The sequence below is a fragment of the Procambarus clarkii genome, chromosome 18 (genome assembly GCF_040958095.1).
Source record: "Procambarus clarkii isolate CNS0578487 chromosome 18, FALCON_Pclarkii_2.0, whole genome shotgun sequence".
Taxonomy (NCBI): domain Eukaryota; kingdom Metazoa; phylum Arthropoda; class Malacostraca; order Decapoda; family Cambaridae; genus Procambarus; species Procambarus clarkii.
In genome coordinates, this window is record NC_091167.1 from 29,325,947 (window position 1) to 29,350,591 (window position 24,645).

General features: G+C 42.1%; 1 protein-coding gene across 1 annotated transcript; it reads left to right on the plus strand.

Moving 5' to 3' along the window:
- Positions 1-9,907: 9,907 nt before the first annotated feature.
- Prx5 (Peroxiredoxin 5) lies at positions 9,908-22,854 on the plus strand. Its single transcript, XM_069326456.1, has 4 exons — positions 9,908-10,078; positions 14,421-14,555; positions 15,525-15,656; positions 21,470-22,854. The coding sequence occupies exons 1-4, from the start codon at positions 9,980-9,982 to the stop codon at positions 21,665-21,667; spliced, it is 564 nt and encodes a 187-aa protein (XP_069182557.1). The 5' UTR covers positions 9,908-9,979; the 3' UTR covers positions 21,668-22,854.
- Positions 22,855-24,645: the final 1,791 nt, after the last annotated feature.

The window sequence follows — 24,645 nt, forward strand, 5'->3', positions numbered from 1 at the left end:
AGCGGCAGCCAAAAGCCTTCGTGAGAATAAGGAGATAGTTGTCAGACGAGGTGACAAGTCGCCAATATACGTCACTTAAAAAAGACGAATATCTGGCGAAAATGAACCTCATACTCTCTGACCAAACTAAATTCCAAAGGGTAACGAAGGACACTACAGCCGAATTGAAAGCAAAGGTCAACAGACTAATCGAAACTGTGAACGCCAAGAAATCAGGACTCCACCTGGCAAAGATTATTGGGGAATATAAACCTGGATATGCGTATGGAAATGTCAAGACACACAAGCCTGGAAACCCACTTCGGCCAATCATTAGCCAGATACCCACACCCACGTACATACTAGCGAAGCGACTCAACGGCCTGCTGACTCCTTATGTTCCTTGCGCCTTCAGCCTAAAGTCTCCAAAGGAATTTGTTGACTTACTGCGGGGCACACGGGCCACAGGAATAAGAGCCTCGTTGGACGTAGAATCGCTGTTCACTAACGTACCAGTGGACGAGACAATCGGGATGATAGCCGACAGAGTGTATCGTGATCCAGCCTGTACTCCTCTTGACATACCAGAAAATATCCTAAGGAAACTACTCCAAGCTTGTACAAAAGAGGCACCCTTCTTAAGCCCGGATGGGCACATGTATAAGCAAGTAGATGGGGTCGCCATGGGTTCTCCCCTAGGTGTCCTGTTTGCAAACTTCTACATGGGTACCATCGAGCAAAAAGTCTTAGTCGACATGAACATGAAACCGGCCATATACTGCAGGTATGTTGACGACATTTTTACACAGGTACCTGATGTCAGACATCTGCAGGAGTTGAAGGAGGCATTTGAGCGGAGTTCCGTGCTGCGTTTCACTTACGAGATGGAAAAGGATGGGAAGCTGCCCTTTCTAGATGTAACAGTCATGGAAAAGAGCGGAGGTTTCCACACTGCAATCTACACTAAGGAAACGAACATAGGAATGTGCCTAAATGCCAACAGCGACTGCCCTGACAGGTACAAGAGGAGTGTTGTTAACGCATATGTCGACCATGCTCTCAGCCACAGCTCAGAATGGAAGCAAGTCGACGAAGAACTCTGTAGGGTAAGGCAGGTCCTAGTCAACAACGGCTTCTCCAATGGTTTCGTCGAAGACATCATAAGAAGGAAAGTGAAACGCCATGCAACCTCTGAAGAGACAACCAACACAACACCTATACCCCCTATTAGACTATTTTACAGGAACTTCTTTTCCACAGCTCATAAAACGGAGGAAAGGGTCCTGAAACATATTGTTAATAGAAACGTTATCCCTACAGACAAAAATTAGAGGATACAACTGACGATTTACTATAAAACCAGCAAAACGGCCAGCCTACTAATGAGAAATTCTCCAGACACAAAACAGAACGCTTTAAAAGAGACTAACGTCGTCTATGCCTTCAAATGCCCTCTTGGGGACTGTAAGCTCCAAAAAACCCAGTATATAGGCAAGACAACAACATCTCTTTCTAGGCGTTTAACGATGCATAAACAACAGGGCTCCATTAAGGAACATATAATCTCTTCCCATAACCAAACCATCGCCAGAGAAATCCTAGTAAACAACACAGAAATCATCGATAGATACAGCGATAGCAGGCGGCTTGACGTTTGCGAGGCACTACACATCAAGAAGTCAACACCAGCAATCAACAGCCAATTAATGCACAACTATATTCTTCCCACTTCAAGACTCCGCTCCAATATAGAAGCATCAAGAAGTGTGAGTGTCACCAGTGTGAGTGTCACCAGTGTGTCACCAGTGTGAGTGTCACCAGTGTGAGTGTCACCAGTGGGAGTGTCACCAGTGGGAGTGTCACCAGTGTGTCACCAGTGGGAGTGTCACCAGTGGGAGTGTCACCAGTGGGAGTGTCACCAGTGCGTCACCAGTGTGAGTGTCACTAGTGTGTCACCAGTGGGAGTGTCACCAGTGGTAGTGTCACCAGTGTGTCACTAGTGGGAGTGTCACCAGTGTGTTACCAGTGGGAGTGTCACCAGTGGGAGTGTCACCAGTGTGTCACCAGTGGGAGTGTCACCAGTGTGTTACCAGTGGGAGTGTCACCAGTGGGAGTGTCACCAGTGGGAGTGTCACCAGTGTGTTACCAGTGGGAGTGTCACGAGTGTGTTACCAGTGGGAGTGTCACGAGTGTGTTACCAGTGGGAGTGTCACCAGTGTGTTACCAGTGGGAGTGTCACCAGTGTGTTACCAGTGGGAGTGTCACGAGTGTGTTACCAGTGGGAGTGTCACCAGTGTGTTACCAGTGGGAGTGTCACCAGTGGGAGTGTCACCAGTGTGTTACCAGTGGGAGTGTCACCAGTGGGAGTGTCACCAGTGTGTCACCAGTGGGAGTGTCACCAGTGTTTCACCAGTGGAAGTGTCACCAGTGGGAGTGTGTTACGACCTCAATGGGACGCAACCGGGTTCTTTTCTTGTATTTTACGTTCTGGTATCCGGCCCCAAGTTAGTAGAGGCTTTCAAGGGGTGAGCTCAGTAATGGAAGTAAAACATAGGGGGAGGTACATTAAATACATCAATTCATCACTTTATCCATGTATAATTATTTTCCCATCACCATATATATATATATATTATATATATATATATATATATATATATATATATATATATATATATATATATATATATATATATATATATAAACTTAAAAGGAAGTATTACTACACAATATGTACACCAACGTCTCTCTCAGAAGACACTAAACACTCGGCGAAGCTCAATCGATGCAGTCTTGTACCGTGTTTCCTCATCCGTGGTACTACCCTCAGCAGGTACCAGGAAACAACAATGAGTCTACCCTGGCCACGGGCCAGCCAAACCACAATCTCACTAAGTGCCTCTTCGTGAAGGCCCACAACCACAGTCCAGCCTGTTGCTGGCAGGTACCAATCAGCGTCGCGCTGCTGGGCCACTTCACTTGCAGATACTAGGGTAGCGGGCCCTAGGCAGGAGCTTCGTGCAACTAGCTGGTTACTCTCCTCTTCGGCACCACAGTCAGTTGTCTCTTCTACTAGCCAGCCCCGGGTACGGCGAATCCCGTAACTGCCACTCCACAGGCAGACAGTAGAACACTTCTCTTCTCTTCCGGCGGCGGCTCAGTGCTTCCTCAAAGCAGACTGGTGTAGAGACCTTGGCAGTCTGGGGTAGACTGCCTGGCCTTGTATCACAGCAGCCCTACGTTGACTCTGTGAATACAGACACGTCATCAGTACACTGGGACACTACATGGGATCACTAGGAAACATCACTTACTGGCTTAGACACATACACCCAACTCCGCTTATGACAGATGGCGCTGCTTTTCTTAACACCACCTCACCAGGGGTCAGCACCAGCTACCTCACAAGCCGACTAGGACGGAGTTTTAAATATATAGAGTACACAAGAGAGGATGTGCAGTGACTTAATATCTAACATATTCAGAGAGTTGAGTAAGGGTAGCGAGTGCTGTCTGGGGTCAGTGTTAGATATTGTTCTAATAGCAGCTTTGTGTTGGGTAATTAGAGGACGTAAATGATTTTGGGTAGTAGAACCCCAAGCACAAATACCATAGTTGAGATAAGGATAGATGAGAGAGTAATAGAGAGTCACCAGGGCAGGGCGAGGAACTTAATATCTGACCTTAGAAAGAATGCCAACAGTTTTAGAAACCAAGTTCCATTTACCATAAACTTTACTACTATTTTTGTATATTGTTTATTCTTAGATTAATTTCAGTTGAGGATTTATTACCAAACAAAATATAGAAAGATTTGTCAATGTTAAGGGTGAGTTTGTTAGCAGTTAGCCAAAGATGGACTTTATTTAGTTCAGTATTCACTGTAATATTTAGAGTAAGAAGGTCAGGACTGGGGAAAATGAAAGTTGTGTCATCAGCAAATAAGATTGGTTTGAGGTATTGAGAGGCATTTGGAAGGTCATTAATGTAGATGAGAAAGAGGAGAGGGCCAAGTATGCTGCCCTGTGGAACAGGGCAGCATACCGATGTTTATGGGTTGTGTATAAGAAATGGAATTATTCACAGAAACATACTGGAGCCTGTCAGTAAGGTAAGACTGAAGGTATTGCAGGGAGTGACCTCTGACTCCATAATGATGTAATTTAAGAAGGTTATGGTGGTGACAGTGTCAAAAGCCTTACGTAGGTCCACAAATATCCCAACAGGGAATTCATTTTATCAAGAGCTGCATGTATCAAGTTAATCATACTAATAAGTGCATCGTTAGCTCTTTTATTGGGTCTGAAACCATATTGGCAAGAGCTAAGTATATTGAGTTTGGCTAGATATGAGTAAAGCTGCTTGTAGATTAGCTTTTCAAATATTTTTGACAAGGTTGGCAGAATTGATATTCAGTTCTAGTAAGAAATCATATCAATGCTATGGCAATCACAGACCTGCCTAACTGTGGTGAGAACGTCGAAATTATGAGAGTTAATCTCACTATGAGGAAAAAGGAACTCAATGCTGTCCATCTTCAATGTATACAGGAACTATAGAGAACACGACATGGATCTCTCAGCAATCTTTGAAATAGCAGTTACTACACCTACTATCATCTCTGGTGACTTCAGCGCTCATAGTGTATTACTACTTGATTCACCAAGAACCGACGCCAACGGAAGACATATTGAACACATTTTGGATGAGTTGCCTGAAATCAGTCTGCTTAACTCGACGGAACCAACCCACACTGGTGGGGGAAAGCTTGATCTCACGTTTGTCTCCACCAGTATTTATGAGTTGTGTCATTCGTCAGTTGACTATGTTCTGACTAGTGACCACTTTGCTGCAAAAACAGTTATTAAATATAGCACTACCTCCCAGACCTCCAGCTCCCGAGCCCGGATGGGACTTTATCAAAGCAGATAACTAAACTATTTATAGTTAATAATCATTAGCTTAAATTTGCGTATGTTTATTATTCAATTTTTTTCTTTGATTTCATTTATTACCTAGGTTGCCTAGCCTCGCCATACTCCCTTACTCCATTGTACCCCTGGCTTTGCCTGTGTCTCAAAACGTGTACCTGAGAGTACTTGTAAGCAATCTACCTCATTTTTCTTTTTTTGTTCATTTTGTGATTGTTTTGTATAGTCTTGTTTATATATTTTTTCCCCCTTTTATATAACAATTTTATTTTGTATTTGCCATTCTTGCCTTGTTTTCCTACAGCCAGCCTTTTTATGCAGACAAGTATAGACCCAGAACTAAACCTCTTATCCACTATCTATGACAATCATCACTTTAATAATCAAAATTGCAGATATTTTATAGCACATGATGTAAACAATGTATTAACACATAATCACAATATCTCTGTAATCAACTTGAACGTTAGATTCCTAGGTAAACACTTCGATGATGTTAGTACCTTGATTGAAACTATTGACAACAAATTCTCTTTTATTATACTTACTGAAACGTGGTTAAAAGAGGATACTACTCAACTCTTTAACATGCCTAACTACTCAGCAATTCACAACTGTCGTCAAATTCAGAGAGGTGGTGGTACTGCTCTTTACTACCACCAAGAACTAACATGCTTAAAAGTAATTAGAACTAGAGACTGCTGTGGGGAGTATATCTTCGCCAGTTTCAGAGACAAGGGTGCTGAGTCTATCCTGTCTGTGGGTGTAGTCTATAAAATTCCTAATACTGATGTGTCCGAATTCAACTCAAACCTAAGAAATCTAATACTAGATAACAGACTGAATAAAAACCATCTAATTATCGCAGGGGATTTTAATATTGACCTCTGCGAGCCTGAACACCCTACTGCTGTTAGCTTCCTCAACTGTATGAATTCCTGCTTCCTTATACCCTTCATCACTAGACCTACTAGAATCACTTATAGTACTGCCACGACTCTAGATCACATCTGGACCAACATAACCTCTCTGCTTACTTCAGGTATAATCATCGATAGCACTACAGACCATTACCCCACATTTCTGTTAACTAACATTAACAAACCACCTCTAGAGACAAGGGAGTTAAGCTTTAGGCTGCACAATGAAACTGCTATAGGCAATTTTATAACTGCTGCTGCTAATGTCAACTGGGAGTCCGAGTTAGGTAACATAAGGGACATCAACCTAGCAGTGCAATCTTTTCTTCAAAAAACTCTCAGCCTTTATAACACCCACTGTCCTATGCTAACGAAACCAGTCACAACCAAAAGACTAAACAATCCTTGGCTTACAAAGGGAATACTTAAATCCATTAATAAAAAACATGACCTTGAGAAGAAGTATAGGTTAGGAACCGTCTCCAAAGAATTCTCAAAGAATTATTCGTTATTGCTATCTAAAATAATTAGAAGAGCCAAAACTAAATACTACGAAGATAAATTTACCAAAACAAAGAGCAACATTAAAAAAACATGCAGCACAATTTCACAAATATTGGGATCAAAGAAGATTTTAAATAACAAACCAATACTCCTGTCCAATAACGATGGTCAGCTTTCAGCCTCTGATACTGCTATTGAGTTCAATAGGTTCTTCTCTTCCATTGGGTCATCCCTTGCAAATGATATTCCATCTTCCAGTAATGATGTTAAGGACTATCTTACAGCTAACTATCCACAGTCTCTGTACCTAAAGCCTACAAATTCCACTGATGTTAATGAGATAATCCTTTCCCTTAAAACCAAGTCTAGTGCCCTTGAGGAGATACCAACTTTAATTTACAAAAAAGCCTCCAGATCTTTAGCCCCTGCTGTTGCATTGCTCTTTAACAAGTCACTTGAACTCCAAACCTTGCCAGGTATTCTAAAAAAAAGCTAGAGTAACCCCTGTCCACAAATGTGGTGATCTCACAGATGTTAACAACTACAGACCTATATCAATCCTGCCTAACTTGTCAAAAATATTTGAAAAACTAATCTACAAGCAGCTTTACTCTTATCTAGCCAAACTCAATATACTTAGCTCTTGTCAATATGGCTTCAGACACAAAAAAGCACTAACGATGCACTTATTAGTATGATTAACTTGATTCATGCAGCTCTTGATAAAAATGGAGTTCCCTGTTGGGTTATTTGTGGACCTGCGTAAGGCTTTTGACACTGTTAACCACCAAAACCTTCTTCTTAAATTACAACATTATGGAGTCAGAGGTCACTCCCTGCAATACCTCAAATCTTACCTTACTGACAGGCTCCAGTATGTTTCTGTGAATAATTAAATTTCTCTCACCCTACCCATCAACATTGGTGTTCCTCAGGGCAGCATACTTGGCCCTCTCCTCTTTCTCATCTACATTAATGACCTTCCAAATGCCTCCCAACACCTCAAACCAATTCTATTTGCTGACGACACAACCTACATTTACTCCGGTCCTAACCCCCTTGCTCTAAATGTCACAGTGAATACTGAGCTAAATAAAGTCCATCTTTGGCTAACTGCCAACAAACTCAACCTTAACACTGACAAAACTTTCTATATTCTGTTTGGCAATAAATCCTCTAATCAAATAAATCTCAGGATAAACAATACCCAAATTTGTAACAAAATAGATGGCAAATTCCTTGGCCTTCTCATTGACCACAAGCTGAATTTCCAGGGACACATTCTAAATATATCAAAAAAGTTTCAAAAACTGTTGGCATTCTTTCTAAGATCAGATATTATGTACCTCGCCCTGCCCTGGTGACGCTCTATTACTCCCTCATCTATCCATATCCCAACTATGGTATTTGTGCTTGGGGTTCTACTACCCAAAATCATTTACATCCTCTAATTATTCAACACAAAGCTGCTATTAGGACAATATCCAACTCTGGCCCCAGACATCACTTGGTACCTGTATTCAAATCTCTGAATATGTTAGATATTAATTAAGTCACTGCGCATTCTCTCATGTGTATTATACATATATAAAACGCTGAACTGTAATGCCAATCCTGACCTCAAAAGCTTCCTAGAAGGTTTTAACAGAACCCATGAGCACCACGCCAGAAACAAATACCGTTTTGATATTCCTAGAGTACGACTTAATCAAACTAGAAATGCTCTACAAACCAAGGAACCCAGAATGTGGAATGACCTTCCCAATCATGTTAAAGACTGTACCTCTCTCAACCAGTTTAAGATAAAAACTAAGCACTACCTAATAAATTCCCTGTAACCTACCTTACCCCTATATTGTCAACCTATGTCTGTTATTTTTAAACAATGCTGTTTGTCGACCAAATTGTATTTTTTCTGTCATGTTCCCCCTTTTTTATTTTTATATTTTCCCAACACATTTTACACTTTAATCTCAATTAGTATTATATTTTAGTCTTTAGTGTTTTTCCTGCCTGAAACGCTTTGCGTAATAGTGGCTTTAGGCATTGAATGTACTAGCTCTATCTATAAATTCATCAATATTTGTATCACCTCTTGTATGTATGTACTTTACCTGAATAAACATTTGAATTTTTGAATTTTGAATTTTTTTTGAATTTGTAGTGGGATTGAAGGCAGCACAGAGTAGTGGGAGTGAAGAGTATAGTCAGCACAGAGTAGTGGGAGTGAAGCTTACCTTACCTTGAGGTTACCTTGAGGTGATTCCAGGGCTTAGCGACCCGCGGCCCGGTCGTCGACCAGACCTCCTCGTTGCTGGACTGGTCAACCAGGCTGTTGGACTTGGCTGCTTGCAGCCTGACGTATGAGTCACAGCCTGGTTGATCAGGTATCCTTTGGAGGTGTTTGTCAAGTTCTCTCTTGAACACTGTGAGGGGTCGGCCAGTTATACCCCTTATGTGTAGTGGAAGCTAGTTGAACAGTCTCGGGCCTTTGATGTTGATAGAGTTCTCTCTCAGAGTACCTGTTGCACCTCTGCTCTTCAACGGGGGTATTCTGCACATCCTGCCATGTCTTCTGGTCTCATGTGATGTTATTTCTGTGTGCAGGTTTGGGACCAGCCCCTTTACTATTTCCCACGTGTAAGTTATTATGTATCTCTCAGCACATAGGGAGAGCATAGTCAGCACAGAGTAGCGGGAGTAAAGAGCACAGGCAGCACAGAGTAGTGGGAGTGAGGAGTAGAGGAGCACATAGTAGTGGGATTGAAGAGTAGAGGCAGCACAGAGTAGTGGGAGTGAAGAATAGAGGAAGTGAAGAGTAGACGAAGCATAGTAGTGTGAGTGAAGAGTAGAGGCAGCATAGTAGTGCGAGTGAAGAGTAGAGGCAGCATAGTAGTGTGAGTGAAGAGTAGAGGCTGCATAGTAGTATGAGTGAAGAGTAGAGGCAGCATAGAGTAGTGTGAGTGAAGAGTAGAGACAACATAGAGTAGTGTGAGTGAAGAGTAGAGGCAGCATAGAGTAGTGTGAGTGAAGAGTAGAGGCAGCATAGTAGTGTGAGTGAAGAGTAGAGGCAGCATAGTAGTTTGAATGAAGAGTAGAGGCAGCATAGAGTAGTTGGAGTGAAGAGTAGAGGCAGCATAGTAGTGTGAATGAAGAGTAGAGGCAGCATAGTAGTGTGAGTGAAGAGTAGAGACAGCATAGAGTAGTGTGAGTGAAGAGTAGAGACAACATAGAGTAATGTGAGTGAAGAGTAGAGGCAGCATAGAGTAGTGTGAGTGAAGAGTAGAGGCAGCATAGTAGTGTGAGTGAAGAGTAGAGGCAGCATAGTAGTTTGAATGAAGAGTAGAGGCAGCATAGAGTAGTTAGAGTGAAGAGTAGAGACAGCATAGTAGTGTGAGTGAAGAGCAGAGGCAGCATAGTAGTGTGAGTGAAGAGTAGAGGCAGCATAGTAGTTTGAATGAAGAGTAGAGGCAGCATAGAGTGGTTGGAGTGAAGAGTAGAGGCAGCATAGTAGTGTGAATGAAGAGTAGAGGCAGCATGGAGTAGTGAGAGTGCAGAGTAGTGAGGAGTGAGTGCGAGCGTGAGGTGGGGTGACCTTGGGTGTGTGGTATCACTGCCCCCATTAAGTCCTGGGAGGGAGCAGGGATGGCGACGTTACTCCACCTCAGACACGCTCTCCACCGCTCCTGCTGGGCCTCGCTCTCCCGACCTTCACCCCAACTGACCAGAACCATGTCCATTAAGGTATGGCGCGCCCCGTAACCCATCTTCTCGGGTCATAAGCAACCAGGGTGGCAGGTCGTGACATGTCCTGGGAGTGCCGGTATGGCAGGAAATGTGATATGGGGCAAGGAAGATTTAGTAGGTGCTATTCATCCACAGTCACGAGCTCTTGAGATAAACATACAGGGCCTGTATTAACCTGACACAAATATTCATTTTCTAGAACAATCGTACTGGAAATTATATATAATTTTCCACTGAAGTAATAATGCATTTCTTTTGAACCTATTGTGGAATTGGTATTATGGAGACATTACTGTATTCCGTTTGTATTTATTTAGTTACCATTTTGATAAATTATATAAGTTGTGCCAAGTTTAGTATGAGGAGAAGCATCATCATTTCCACTTTCATTTCATGAAGCCATAGAGCCCCTGCACTAACATGCCTACTATACTGTATGTCTACTATGGTGGTTGCCAGTCAGAGGTCTGTGGGAGAATTTAAAGGGTGCTTGGAACTAATCAAGTCCTATGTACTGTATTAAGGATAATAACAAATTTGAACCACTTGTTAGGTGGGGGGGAGGGAGTCTCATAGTACTCTTGGCTTAGTTTTCGATTCAGTCAATTCGATTCATTCATCCTGGGTTCAAATCCTGGATGGGACAGAAATGGTTGGGCACATTTCTTTCACTTAATACCTCTGTTCACCTACAGTATTAGTAAATAGGTACCCAGGAGTTAGGCAACTTTTGTGGGGTTGTCCTAAGGAAAGTCAGTAGTCAGTAGTTTAACTTTAGGGGTGACCTCGATACAAGCCTAAAGTGCAGGTAATCTGAAGCTCTGAACTGTAATGTCAATCATGACCTTAAAAGCTTCTTAGAAGGTTGTAACAGAACCCATGAGCACCACACCAGAAACTATTGGGTTTCACACCATATTGGATATCACACCAGAAACAACTTGGGATATCAAACAACATGATCTATTTGATATCCCAAGAGTACGACTTAATCTAACTAGAAATGCTCTACAAATCAAAGGACCCAGAATGTGGAATGACCTTCCCAATCATGTTAAAGACTGTACCTCTCTCAACCAGTTTAAGATAAAAACTAAAAATTACCTAATAAACTCCATGTAGCCTACCTTACCCCTAAATGTCAACCCACATCTTACTATTGTAATCATTGCTGTTTGTTGACCAACTTGTATAATTGCTATTCTCTGCCTTGTTCCCCCTCCCCTTTTTTATTTTTTTAACACAATTTTTACTTTCATTAAGCTCAATTACTACTGTATTAAGTTTTATCTAAGTGTTTTTCCCCCCATCACCTTGCCCGAAATGCTATACGTACTAGTGGCTTTAGGTATTGTATGTACTATCTCTATCTTTAAATCTAACATTATGTAACTCAATATATGTACCTTTACCTGAATAAAAAATCTAAATCTAATCTAATCTAAATCTTATATGCAGGTTTCCTGTCCCCTGACAAAACAAATGAATCATTATTATGAGTGGATTGAACTAAATGTTTCCTGTTGTCATTTACATTCAGGTTTAGTTGAGAACAATGAACAGCTTCGGACATAATATTCATACTTAATAATTCATTGTCAGCAGACAGGTACCCAGTATATATATACATGTTAGGCTTATATCAAGATCCTGCCCCAAGATCGAACTACTGACCATTCCCAGGATGCAACTCCACAAAAAGGTAAGTCCTGGGTACCTATTTAATGCTAGGTGAACAGGACCATTAGGTGATAGGAATCGCACCCAACCATTTCTGGTCCACCTGGAGTTCGAACCCAGAATTGTTTCAATTGAAAATTCTGTTAAGAACGAACTCGACTGTGCATATAAATGTATGCAATTTGCCCCAGCAATTGTACTGTAAATTTTGCTAGTTCTGTTTTTATTGTAGGGGGTTCAGAAGTGAGAACATGGTTCTAGGGGTTCACAGGTAAGTACTCAGTAATAACATTTATTATTATTATTAATGAATGTGGAATTAATGAACAAAGAACATGGTTGTAGGGGTCCAGAGGTGAGAGGGTTTTAGGGGGTTCCACAGATAAGAACATGGTTGTGGTGTCCACAGGTGAAAACATGGTTGGAAAAATGGGGGTAATGAGAGACAAGAAGTTGGGAAGCAATGGTCTACTACCTCACATGTGAATAATGTGGCAGTAGTGTATTGGTGGTTCTAGCAGTGGATGACTTAAGATCTGTATTGAATTTGATCAGTGTTGTGATGACAACTGATGTTAGAACACATGATACAGTGTCTTCATACCTGTGCAAGTGATAGTTTTCATGTTTTTCTGATTTTTTTTTATGACAAGATTTTGTACTGTTTTGAAGAGGCAGTTGGACAAGTTCCTGCTAGTTTTATGGATCTTGTGGCATAATCTTCAGCACAGCAGATTAGAGCCATAAGGTCCAAGGTTCAATTTCTATGGCAAATTGAATACTGTAGTTGAATATAGTATATGGCATTTATACTCTAGTAAATTCACCTGCGAACATTTTGACACCAAATTTATAGGTACATGTAAAACTAAAAAATTAACCGAGAAAATATACAGTATAAATATTTTGGGCATCACTGAGCGGGACCCTGAGATGGCTGGAAATGTGCCGATGGACTGGAATATTAAAGTGTTAAAAAAAGAAGTACTGTATTATTGTTTATAATAATTTATTATTCATCTGCTTTCCTTTGTGAGGCAGACTCGCAAGACACAGGCACCGACTTTTTCTGCCTTTATAAATACAATGTTAACTAATTACCTAAGTGTAGTTACAGGATGAGAGCTACGCTCGTGGTGTCCCGTCTTCCAGCACTCTTTGTCATATAATGTTTTGAAACTACTGACGGTTTTAGCCTGCACCTCCACCTCACTTAACTTGTTCCAACCTCTGGCTGGTCCCCAGATAAGCTATTCATGCACTATGCTCAAAAAAAAAAAAGGTGATTTTTCAGTAATTTTGAGATGGATGTTGTATTTTAGCATCACCAGAATGCTTACTCTCAGAATACAGATGATGCATTTTTAGCATAATTGGAACATTAAAAAGTATTAATTACTGCAATGAAATTTCTAAGAGACAAGCATAATGGCTAAACAATATATCTGATTTGATGAAAACTTTGTCTCTGAGAAGTATAAAGCTCTATAGGTAGAAAAAGAACAGTGACATGTGAGACATTGTATCACCTAAACAATATTAAATTTTGTTATACATCATTTTAATTTGTGAGGGATTGGAAACCAAGAAATCAATGTGTAAATGTTCAGAACAAGGTTAATAGGGCAGTAGGATTCCCATCAAGAACCTTTCTTAGAATAAACAAAATATAAACTATGGAATCAAAATAATGGATTGAAATTGGATAAGTTTAGAGTTATAAAGTTAATAAGTAAGTGATTTGGAACTGGGAACTACTGTTTATGGGTTTCCTGAAGTTTCCTGTATAATACAGTAAGTACTTTATTCTTATGTTCTAAAAGTTTCAGTAGAAATGAGTAACACTTAGTAGGCCAACCCACTATTATTGGTTAATATTATGCATATTAAATATAGTTTCTAAAATGATTAATATGGAAAATTTAATCTTAATGTTCATAAATACAGTACTGTACTGTGAAAAATAATCAATGAGGTTAATAAACAAATCCACAAGGGCCGTGACGAGGATTTGAACCTGTGTCCAAGAGCATCCCAGATGCTGCCTTAATCGACTGAGCTACAACATGGTCAAACTCATGAGGGGAATTGTGTAAAACCCTGGTTTGTGCCTCGGAGAGGCTGCAGAATCAAGTAAGTTTAGTAGAACTTCGGTTTCAACTCCTTTTGACCATGTTGTAGCTCAGTCGATTAAGGCTGCATCTGGGATGCTCTCGGACGCAGGTTCGAATCCTCGTCACGGCCCTTGTGGATTTGTTCATTTGATGCATCACGCAATTGTGATTTCTGTGTGTAATGAAGTAAGGGTGAAGAGGGAGAACGGCCTATTGACATAGCTCGAGTGCATGGGGGAGTTGTGTAAAACCCTGGTTTGTGCCTCGGAGAGGCTGCAGGATCCAGAAAGTTCAGTAGAACTTGGGTTTCAACTCCTTTTGACCATGTCGTAGCTCAGTCGATTAAGGCAGCGTCTGGGATGCTCTCGGATGCAGGTTCGAATCCTCGTTACGGCCCTTGTGGATTTGTTCATTTGATGCATCACGCAATTGTGATTTCTGTGTGTACATGTAATGAGGTCAATATTATTTTATCCATTAAAATTATTTTTTTAATTGCATTTGCTCTTTCATTAGTAAGCTATATAAAAATTAAATCTTGACAGGTTGGAGATGAAATCCCCAGTGTAGACCTATTTGAGGAGACTCCAGCCAATAATGTCAACACTCGTGATCTGTGTGCTGGACGCAAAGTGTTGATATTTGCTGTCCCCGGAGCTTTTACACCTGGCTGTTCCAAGGTTAGTTATGATACTTTATGTAGCTGTATTTTTGGGTGTTATAATTTGAGTAGTTTAACCCTTAAGTTGTGTAATTAGTTTTCAGAAGTGAATTATTTTGAGAAGAGCACTTTTGATATTGGAAGCAAGGGAAGTTCATTTTAGCAAAAGCTCTCACGCTTTCAGTTGGTCTCCCTGTGTTGAGGACAGACTTTTAGGACAGGATCACTCATCTAATATTCACTTACCAGCAAGTAAGCTATAAGAAACAAATTTTGTGTAATGAGTTTTGTAAAATATTGCCAAGTTTTCATTGACAACCAAGCTTGAATCTTCGTTTGATAAAAAGTTAAACTCTAAGCAGCTTAACTCAGTGCATCAAAACAGTAGGCTAAACACTTATTGTACTATGACTGATAAATTTAGTAATTTTTGAAGCACAAGTTTATCTCATTGTGCAGTCTTCAGCAGACACTTAAATGACATTTAAGTCTTTGATACTTAAGAAATAAGTAGGCAGACTAAATGCAAAATGTGGAGTAAAGGATCTACATTCTAAAGATTACTACCATCTTTTGTGTGATTAATTTTAGTTTGTCATGTACTATATTACAGTACTTACACTGGCTTGTAATTACTCAATGGTTCACCACCAATAGGCCATTTGAGGATGGTATCTATTTACAGTGGTACATTATCCATACATTATCCATTCTTAATCCATTAAAAAAATACAGCTACTGTATAGTACTGATAAAGCTTTTAATTTCAATGACTAAACAATGCAGGAACATGGTCCATATTTTCATTTAGCTCCTTTAGTTACTGTAACAATGCAAAGAGAATTTCAAGGATGTTTGCACCATGATCTGATATGTAGACTACATAATTATGGTTCCTATAGTTCATTAACTATTACAGTACACATATTATCTTACCTAGTTATTTGTTTAACATTACAACTTTTTCTGATCTCTGTGTATTTTTCAGACACATCTACCAGGTTATATATCTAAAGCTGATGAGATGAAAGACAAGGGCATTCAAGAGATTGCTTGTGTGGCAGTAAATGATCCATTTGTAATGGCAGCATGGGGGGAATACAAGGGTGCTGGAGATAAGGTAATGGCAAAAGTATTTCTTCGTTAGGGAGGAAAATCTTATTTTGAAATGCAATTCTTAAGTTTTTTCTAGGGGAAGCCCCTTCGGCTTCCCGGAGCTAACCGGGTTGATATGAATGTATTAGACCCTGGCATCAGTCAATGCACATGGAGTTGTAGGCCAACTGGTAAGGTCGTGCGCCTCTGGCTCCGGTGTTTTCCAGTTCTGTGCTTTGTGGTGTGGTCCTGTCTAATAGGTGGTGTGCGAGCCAGGAGTAATTTTGCAAGTACTCAGGCTGCATACGCCCAGGGTCTTCTTTCCTAGGTGCCCCTGTATGTACTACCCTTGGGGCTAGGGGCCAACTTCTACAAGTCACCTTGGAGTCTACCTCTGCAAGGTCTTTTGCTGCTTGGTGATTGACTGCCCTTGGAGTCAGCTATGGTGTTTCATGCACCATTGTTTGCCTCGGGGTAGAGGGTAGTTTCATCACGGGTTTGGGTGCAGGGTATTGTGCAGCTAATTGTCACCTCTCATAGCAGCCGGCTCTGTTCCACCTGGGCACGTTGTCCTCTTGCAGGGCTTTTCTTTTGTTTTCCTGCCAGGTGGGGGGTCTGCCCCTTGGTTTTGGTCACCCTCAGTTATATCTCGGTAGTCTTCCACTAGGCCCCCGTGAGTGTACATGTCCCGGGGGTTCAGCTTTAGCAGTTTGCTTGGTAACCTTGGGTGCCGGTTAGCAGTACCCTGCCTGGGCTTCCTTTAGCGAGATATGCGACTAAGGGCCCTGGGAAACCCTACGGGGGCTCTTTGGTCCGATGGATGCTATCCCTGGGTCCCCTCTCGCTTCGTGTGAGTTTGAAGGTTGCTCTGTACCCATGTCTCAGGGTGACAATCACCGGTTGTGTGTCTGTCATGCTGCCTGTTGAGTCTGTGACACCTTTGACCCAAAGTCTTGCCAGTGGTGATGCTTGCATGTTCTCCAGGTCACCCAGGCTACTGATCTTGATATTCGGGTGCAGGTAGCTTCAACGTTGCATGCTCATTTTAGGTTGCTGCAGAGCGCTAGGTTGGTTGCTACCCCGGATGCCTCGAGACTGCCCCATTTTGGATATAGAGATTCCGGACCTGGGGGGTATTAGATGCTTCGACTTTGGTTAATTCTGCCCCCCTCCCCCTTGTCCTTTCATTTTTGTTGTTCGTCCTGGTTCTTTTCCCCTGCTTCCGGCTCCAAAGTGCCTGAGGGTTTCGGAGTTAGGGCAGGATTTAGTTGGTGTTGAGATTCGGGCGGTTTAGGAGTATGCCCTTTCCGGTGAGGCAATGGAGGCATTGAGCATGTTCCTTCAGCCGGAGCTTCTGAATCTGACCAGTGGGCCCCCCTTCGTTCCTGCTTTCTCGGCTGCTCCTGCCTTTTCTTCAGAGGCAGGGGGTTTGGAAAGACAGCTCAGCTTTGGATTTTTATTGGGAGGTTGACTTAGGGGGGAGCCTTGGGCCCGATGAACCCTGCTTGGGTTTTTGTACCCTCCAAGTTGTTGTTGCAAAGAGTAGGGTTTCCTGTTCCTACGTCCTTGGATTTGGCGTCTACCCCTCCCCGGGTTCGGTTCCGTGCTCCCTTTGGGGTTCTTTGGTCCAGTATTTCCGGAGGTTTTCGGCCTCCTGCATCCTGCCTCATGAGGTGTGGGAGGCCATCACAGCTTACCTCTCGCGTGACGGATTATGCCTCCATAATGGATCCTTCTTCTTTCGCGTTTGAATCTTCTTGTCCTTACTGGGTTCGTTAGGAGGTTCCAAAGTCGTCCTGGCTTGCGGACTACCCTTTCTAATTGTTGGAGGCATGGCATTTGTTCTGCCGGTCCCGTGTACTTAAGTGGCACGAGGCTCATACAGTGGTCCAGGTTTTTCAGGGGGGGGGGGGGGTGGAGGGCGACTTTCAGCACCTCAATGCGGGCTTGTTCGCCCCTGCCCTTCTTCAGGATGTCGGCATTGTACAGCTTCACGTGCAGGTTCCCTCCCTCTTGGCTGAGCTAGTTGCTGAGAACTTGCGCGCCCAGGGCCTGTTGGCTTTGGTCTTGTGGTTCTTTTCTCTTCTCGAGTTTTCTTCACACTGGCTCGAGGAGGATGTGGAGGCGTTTGGGGCCGGTCATGGGTTGGGTGTGTTGGTTCGGCGGTGCGTGCGCTGTCTGCTCTTTTGAAACTGTTTATGCCGATCCTACGGGATGCAGTGTTTTTTCTTCCAATCTCAGAAGTTGGCAGGGGGGTGCTTGCTTCCTCTGTGGAATCCCCATGGGCCCTGGCTCTTAGGTTGTCTTTGCCTTTTTGTCCCTTGCTGTTTGCGGAGTCTGCAGTGGTGCAGGATCCGCAGGCGGCTTCTTCCAGTTGTCGTCCTATGCCAGACTTCTTGGTTCTCCGGGGGATCCGTTGGGGTTCCTCCCATCGTGGTAGGCCAGTGGTGCCAATTTCGGAGCCGGCGCAGCCTTCAGAATCATCTCCATCAGGTCGGCACAGTGATCGTTCTGTGTGGAGATCGGGTTCTCGAAAGGGGCGTCAGGCCTTTCACTGTTCTTCCCATTGACGAAGTGATGAGGAGGAGGCTGGCTCTGTTTGCTGTTGGGTGTCGTTGAAATGACCTCGTCCCTCCTGTGGGTTTCCTGCCCGTTTCCGGTTCCGAAACAAATCCTACCTCAGTGGTGAGGGGGATGTATTTAGGGGATAGGAAAACAGCTAGCCTCTATCCCAGTCAACATTTTTAGGGAGTGTCGGGTGCGGTGAGTTGACTCTCCATCCCCCACCTCTGATACCACCAGACTTCTGACACCATCCCCCACCACCCCCACCACTGACACCACCAGACTTCTGACACTGCTCCTCAACATCAATATGAAATTTTATAATATACACTATTGTTGGAGGCATCCGAGAAGTTGTGAGAACCAGCGCCAGAACGCTAGGAAGCACCACATGGTTTTCTCGTTAACTGTGCGGAAACTTGTCAATCGAGACAAATTTTCTGCGAGTGGCTCGCTTGTTACCTGAAATGCTCGTCGATGGGGCTGCTTGTCACCCGAGGTTCCACTGTACTTCCAGGGCACCAAGGGAAGAGAACCCTAAGCACATGCAGCCCAAAGTACAAATTTCTCCTGGCTACCACACCACCCACACAGCAGGCACAATCACAAAGGCAAAAGCTTGACAAGAGAATGAGGCTAGAGGAGACAGCCTCAGCCGGCATCAGTAGACAAACTGATCGGTGAGCAGCCGGCTTGGGTGAGTGCCCCCCCCCCCCCCCTCATACCCCGCACAAACAAGCAGCTCGTCGGTTTGATGATGCTTTGCTTGTTACATTTTTTCCTTGGGGGTGGTGTTCTTGGACTCTGTTCGGTCTTGGGCTGCAATGTTCTACCAGTAGGGGTTTGTTTTGGGATGCCTACCTTTCTGGGTGCCTTTCCCGGTTGATGGCATACATGAATATACTCTCAAAGAGTGAAGTTTTCAAGGGCATTTCTCCCTGCACCTCTGAGGGAACCAGGTTCGGGCTCGTGGTTCCCAGTAGGCAAGGACTCTATGTGACTGATGCCCCAGACTAACATAGCATACATCAGTCCGATACCTCCAGGGAGCCGACGGGACTCACCACAGAAAAAAAAAGAGCACTAACATTTTAGGCATCTTTGAAGGGTGCTCTGGAGAGCCCTAAACATTTTGCATCAGGAATGCAGGATGACACCATACTGCTAGTTTTAAATAACAAATTTAACAAAAATTTTAATATTAATCTCTATCAGCTTGATAATCCACTAGTTACTAGCATCCTTAACAGTATGAACTGTTGCATGCTAATACCCAAGATAAAGGATGGAAATCGAACCAGCATTCTACATAACCCCAGATATGTGCCTTAACCCCATGGGCCACGGGCCTGCCTTCCTCCCTCCCCGACTGCCTCCTTCCCTCCCTCCCTCCCTGCCTGCTTGCTTGCTTGCTTCCCTCCCTCCCTGCCTGCTTGCTTGCTTCCCTCCCTCCCTGCCTGCTTGCCTCCCTCCCTCCCCGACTGCCTCCTTCCCTCCCTCCCTCCCTGCCTGCTTGCTTGCTTCCCTCCCTCCCTGCCTGCTTGCTTGCTTGCTTCCCTCCCCCTCCCCCTCCCTCCCTCCCTCCCTGCCTGCCTGCCTGCCTGCCTGCCTGCCTGCTTCTCTCCCTCCCTTGCTCCCTCCCTGCCTGCCTGCTTCTCTCCCTCCCTTGCTCCCTCCCTTGCTCCCTCCCTGCCTGCCTGCCTGCCTGACTCCCTCCCTCTCTCCCTGTCTGCCTGCCTCCCTCCCTCCCTCCCTCCCTGCCTGCCTGCCTGCCTGCCTGCCTGCCTGCCTGCCTGCCTGCCTGCCTGCGTGCCTGCTTGCCTGCCTTCCTCCCTCCCTCCCTTCCTCCCTCCCTTCCTCCCTTCCTCCCTCCCTTCCTCCCTCCCTCCCTCCCTTCCTCCCTCCCTCCCTCCCTTCCTCCCTCCCTCCCTTCCTCCCTCCCTCCCTCCCTCCCTCCCTCCCTCCCTCCCTCCCTCCCTCCCTCTTTGCCGGCCTGCCTACCTCCTAGCATCTCTTCCTACCTCACCCTCCCTCTCTCACTGGCTCCCCCCCCCACCCATTCACCCACCAGCCAGCCGTCACTGATGCAATGCGTGCATTTGGAGCCGACATGGTGCACGGATGTTCTTTGATTGTGCAGATATGTAAAATGAAGTCACGGAATGAACACTCATGCCTCATGACAAATCAAAACAATGGGAACAATAGGTCGTGAATCTGTGACCTCATAGGGTAAAAGGCACTCTAGAGTGGTGGCGCCCAACACAGTCAATGAGCAAACTAGGCCATCTCCCACCCACCCAACACTCCAGGCAGGCGCGACGCTTGGCGGACCTCTTCCTCACCCGAACTTAGTTCGTGTAGTGTGACTCCCCAACCCCTATCGGGAAACCGGAACTTTCGGATAACTTAAGTTCGTAAACCAAGTGGCTGTCTGTATATCCATATCAGCCTGGATTGCTCCGGGGAGCCGACGGTGCTTCCCCCAAAAAGTAGCAATGATCCTTTAATTATTATGCTTGACTTCATACATGTAACTCTTGAAACAATGAGTACCCCACAGGTCTATTTGTTGACATGCATAAGGCCTTTGACACCGCTAACCACAATAACCTCAAACTGCACCACTTCAGAGGGTCAATTCCTTAAATACTTTCAGCTACATAGTCTTCTACACAAGTCTTCTACACAGTCTTCCTGACTTGGTACCTTTTGATAATTATTTACTTCAATACTTTTGATCTTACCTCTGTGAAAATTTGTATTGGTAAACAATGCTACTTCTCCCTATGTAAACAATGCTACTTCTCCCACCCTGCTAATTAACACTGGTGTTCCACAGGGTAATATAATTAGTTCACTCTCATCTACATCAGTGACCTAAATGCCATGCAACACCTTATACCAATTCCATTTGCCGATGATACAATCTTCATTTTCTCTAATGCTAATCCACTTATTCTGACAGTGAATGCAGAACTGAAAGTTCATTTATTGCTGACTACTAACAAATTCACTCTTGACATTGATAAAATGTATTACATCTTACTTGGAAACAAGTTAAAAAACAATCATAAAAATCTAACAATACAAATATACAAATCAATCAATACAAATATACAAAATCTAACAAAAAAGTTTGCAAAATCATATTGGATTAACCTTCTCTAATTCTTGTGTAATCTGTTATAAAGTTTTCTTGCACAGTTACTGATGCCAATGTTCAGTATGCACTTCAGTCTAAATAATAATCCACTATTTCTATTAATACAGGTTCGCATGCTGGCTGATACTAATGGTGAATTTACCAAAGCAGTTGGACTTGATCAAGATTTGGCTGTTTTAGGGGGCTTAAGGTCAAAACGGTATTCTATGATTGTTGAAGATGGTAAAGTTGTTCAACTCAATGTGGAACCTGATGGAAAAGGTCTCACATGTTCACTGGCAGAAAACACTTTAGCCAAATTGTAGATTACTGTACTTGTGTAATTACTATCTCCATTTTCTGATAAATTAATGTACTTCCAACAAAATTGAAAGTACAGTATAGCATTATAGACTTTGATTATTCTTAGACCTATCTTTGATTATCTGTATTGTAGGTGTCTTTTTCATTCTCCTATTAAGAGTTCTATCAGACATTATTGACATTGATTATCTACCAAATATTACATTGGAACATTAATATTTGGTTGTAATTCTTTAGCCATAACCATGTTTCTATTTCTTTCTTAGTACATTCACCCTAATAATAATTTGTCTTTAAAAATTATTGTTACAGAAATGCATTAATATATTTAATTTGGCATACACTCGTACTGTCTATGTATTTTCTATAAGACTTCATAACTTTAGTGGAAGTGTGCATGTTATTTCCCAATCTTTCCTATTTTGTAAAGTGCAGGGAATTTTGTTTCATATGCTAATAAATTAAGAGAATGTAAGCGGTTATATCTTTATTAATTTTATAGTAGTACAGTATACATCTGTCTGTGACACTTGCCAACACCAGTAATTGTTTTATTAAACTTGAATTTAATGTGCATAAAAGGAAAAAATAAACTCGCTAATCTTGCTTTGTTTATAATGTGATTTACGGTAATTGAAAAACACAGTAACTATTCATATACAGTATATTGAATTATGAATAACAGATTTATGGAATTGTTGGCAGATTAAACTACATCTTTTAAAAAAGGCAAGAGATATAGCTGTTATAAAAACTCATTCTCTTTTAGCATATAATGTTATTAACTTGAATCATGTTCAAGAGTTAACCAAAGCTACCAATTTTGAAACATTGTAAATATTGCTAAGAAATATCCTATCAATTGCAGGAGAGAGTTTGATTTGTATTTTAGAAATATTGCTTTTGTATATTGATTTCACTGGAATGATGTTAACCATGTCAATGCAGAAAGAGATACTCCTCATGTTATAAATCTTACTGACTATGGAACATCTACATGTTTAAATCAATTATTTTTTTATTTTGGTACCCAAGGGATATTTATCCTGGAAACTTGCCTTGCTGTGTACAAAATCATATTACATAATGCATAAAACTGGATAAAGTTCACTTGATACTAAAATGTATTTTTATGGAATTCAGGAAAGTGTACTGTAGTATTATGTTAATAAATACTGAATTCAGTTACCATTTGGTTTTCTCTCGTTAAACTTCTTAAGCAAAATATTAGAATACAATATATTTACACTTGGTAATCTTTGTTATTTATTTTTCCAGTAGTAAGTAAATATAAAGACACTAATAGATAAAAATGTACAATATTTAAAAAATGTGCAAGTACAGGTAATCTTAACTTGACAAGACTCCGACTTCCTGTCCTCATTGAGGCCACTAGTGTTAGTGGCCCTCAGATAAATTCAGGTTTAAATTTAGAACTTTTATTAAACTGATTTGCTGTGTTCCAGTTATATAATGCAGGTTATTTTAAGAACTAATTTTGGGATGGAAGCCAAGAGAACCACACATTGTTTTAAAGAATAGGGTGCAAGGAAGGTGAAGCTGTCCACTTAATGTAAGCTAATTTGCTTTCATGAAAAACCTCTTATCGGGTAGTGACAAAATTGTTTTAGGAGGGTGTCCTACCCAAGTGAAAACTACCTTGTTATTTCAGGGGAAAAAGGCTTACACCACTGAACCAGAGGGCAGTTGTGTAATTACCCAGGTGTGGTTACAAAATAAGAGCTACGTTTGGAGTGTCCCATTTACCAGTATTTTTTGTCATATGGTGCTTTGAAACTACCAACATTTTTGGCCTTCACCACTTAATCATTTAACTTGTTCTGACCGTCTGCCATTTTGTTTGCAAAAATGATATTTCAAATTTTTTTTGGCAGCTTTGTTTTCTTAGTTTAAATCTATATCCTCCTGTTCTCGAAGTTGCCATTTTCAAAAATTCTTCTTTGTCAATTTTGTCAATTTGTTACTATCTTGTATGTTGTGATAATCTTTAATTGCTCTCCACAGGCACCATCTTATTGAATTGATCTTCTACACAAGATACCCAACATGAACCCTAGTCCTGGCTTTGTTGCTCTTGATTCTTGCCTTTCTCAGTGCATAGTTAGATGCTCTGCTTAGCACACATGAACCGACTTAGCTATCTGCCTTTCTGTCCTCTCCTGTGTTTTCTGCCATCATCTCTTTGTATGTCTAATTTTTTCCTTTTATTTATTTACTTTTTGTGCTTACTTTCAATCCTTTCTCTGTCTATTTTGTTAGTTCTTTTATCTAGGAAGCTGCCTTTAGCTCCATTTTCATTTTTATTATATTGTTTACCCTCTTACACCTCACCTACTCTTTTTGCCTTATATTGGCTGCCTTTCCCTGTAGGAGACAGGCTCACTATAGACCGTACTACATGGACATTTCGTTCTGAGTAGCTAAATCTAAACAACAACAACCTGTATGTCTCTGTACATCTCCTGTGCCAGGTGAGTATGACGGGTGCTTGGAACTTTTTGTTCAGAGTAGCTGAATCTAAAACAACAACCTGTATGTCTTAGTCCTCACTTAATAAGTGTCCATGATAGGCAAAAATGGCATCACTTTCTTTTCATTTCATATGTGGGTTGGGTTATTTAGTATAACTACAATTCAAATAAAATTAATGCAATAGTAAGGCTTTGGAACCTCAACCCAGTAAGAGTACCATGTTTTAACAGGTTTAACCTGGTTGGCATCCCATGCCTACTCTTGGACGATTGTTTAGCTAACAACTTGAAAAAACAAAAAGATAAACGAATATTGTATAATGACATTACCTCAGGCTTTTTCCTTAAGATGTCACTTGCCCAAAGCCATAACTATCTTGGTGTTTACCTATCAGTGCTTATCTATCAATAACAATTGGGGAGTGAAATCTAGCTCTTTATGCCCTCCTAGCAATTTATACCTGACATGCTAATTACCTCTCTCAAGC

Excerpts from the sequence above, each read along its gene's own strand:
- Prx5 (XM_069326456.1), top strand. The coding sequence starts at position 9,980 with ATGGCGACGTTACTCCACCTCAGACACGCTCTCCACCGCTCCTGCTGG. Across the intron at positions 10,079-14,420 it reads CCAGAACCATGTCCATTAAG|GTTGGAGATGAAATCCCCAG; the intron begins GTATGGCGCGCC and ends AAATCTTGACAG. Across the intron at positions 14,556-15,524 it reads TTACACCTGGCTGTTCCAAG|ACACATCTACCAGGTTATAT; the intron begins GTTAGTTATGAT and ends TGTATTTTTCAG.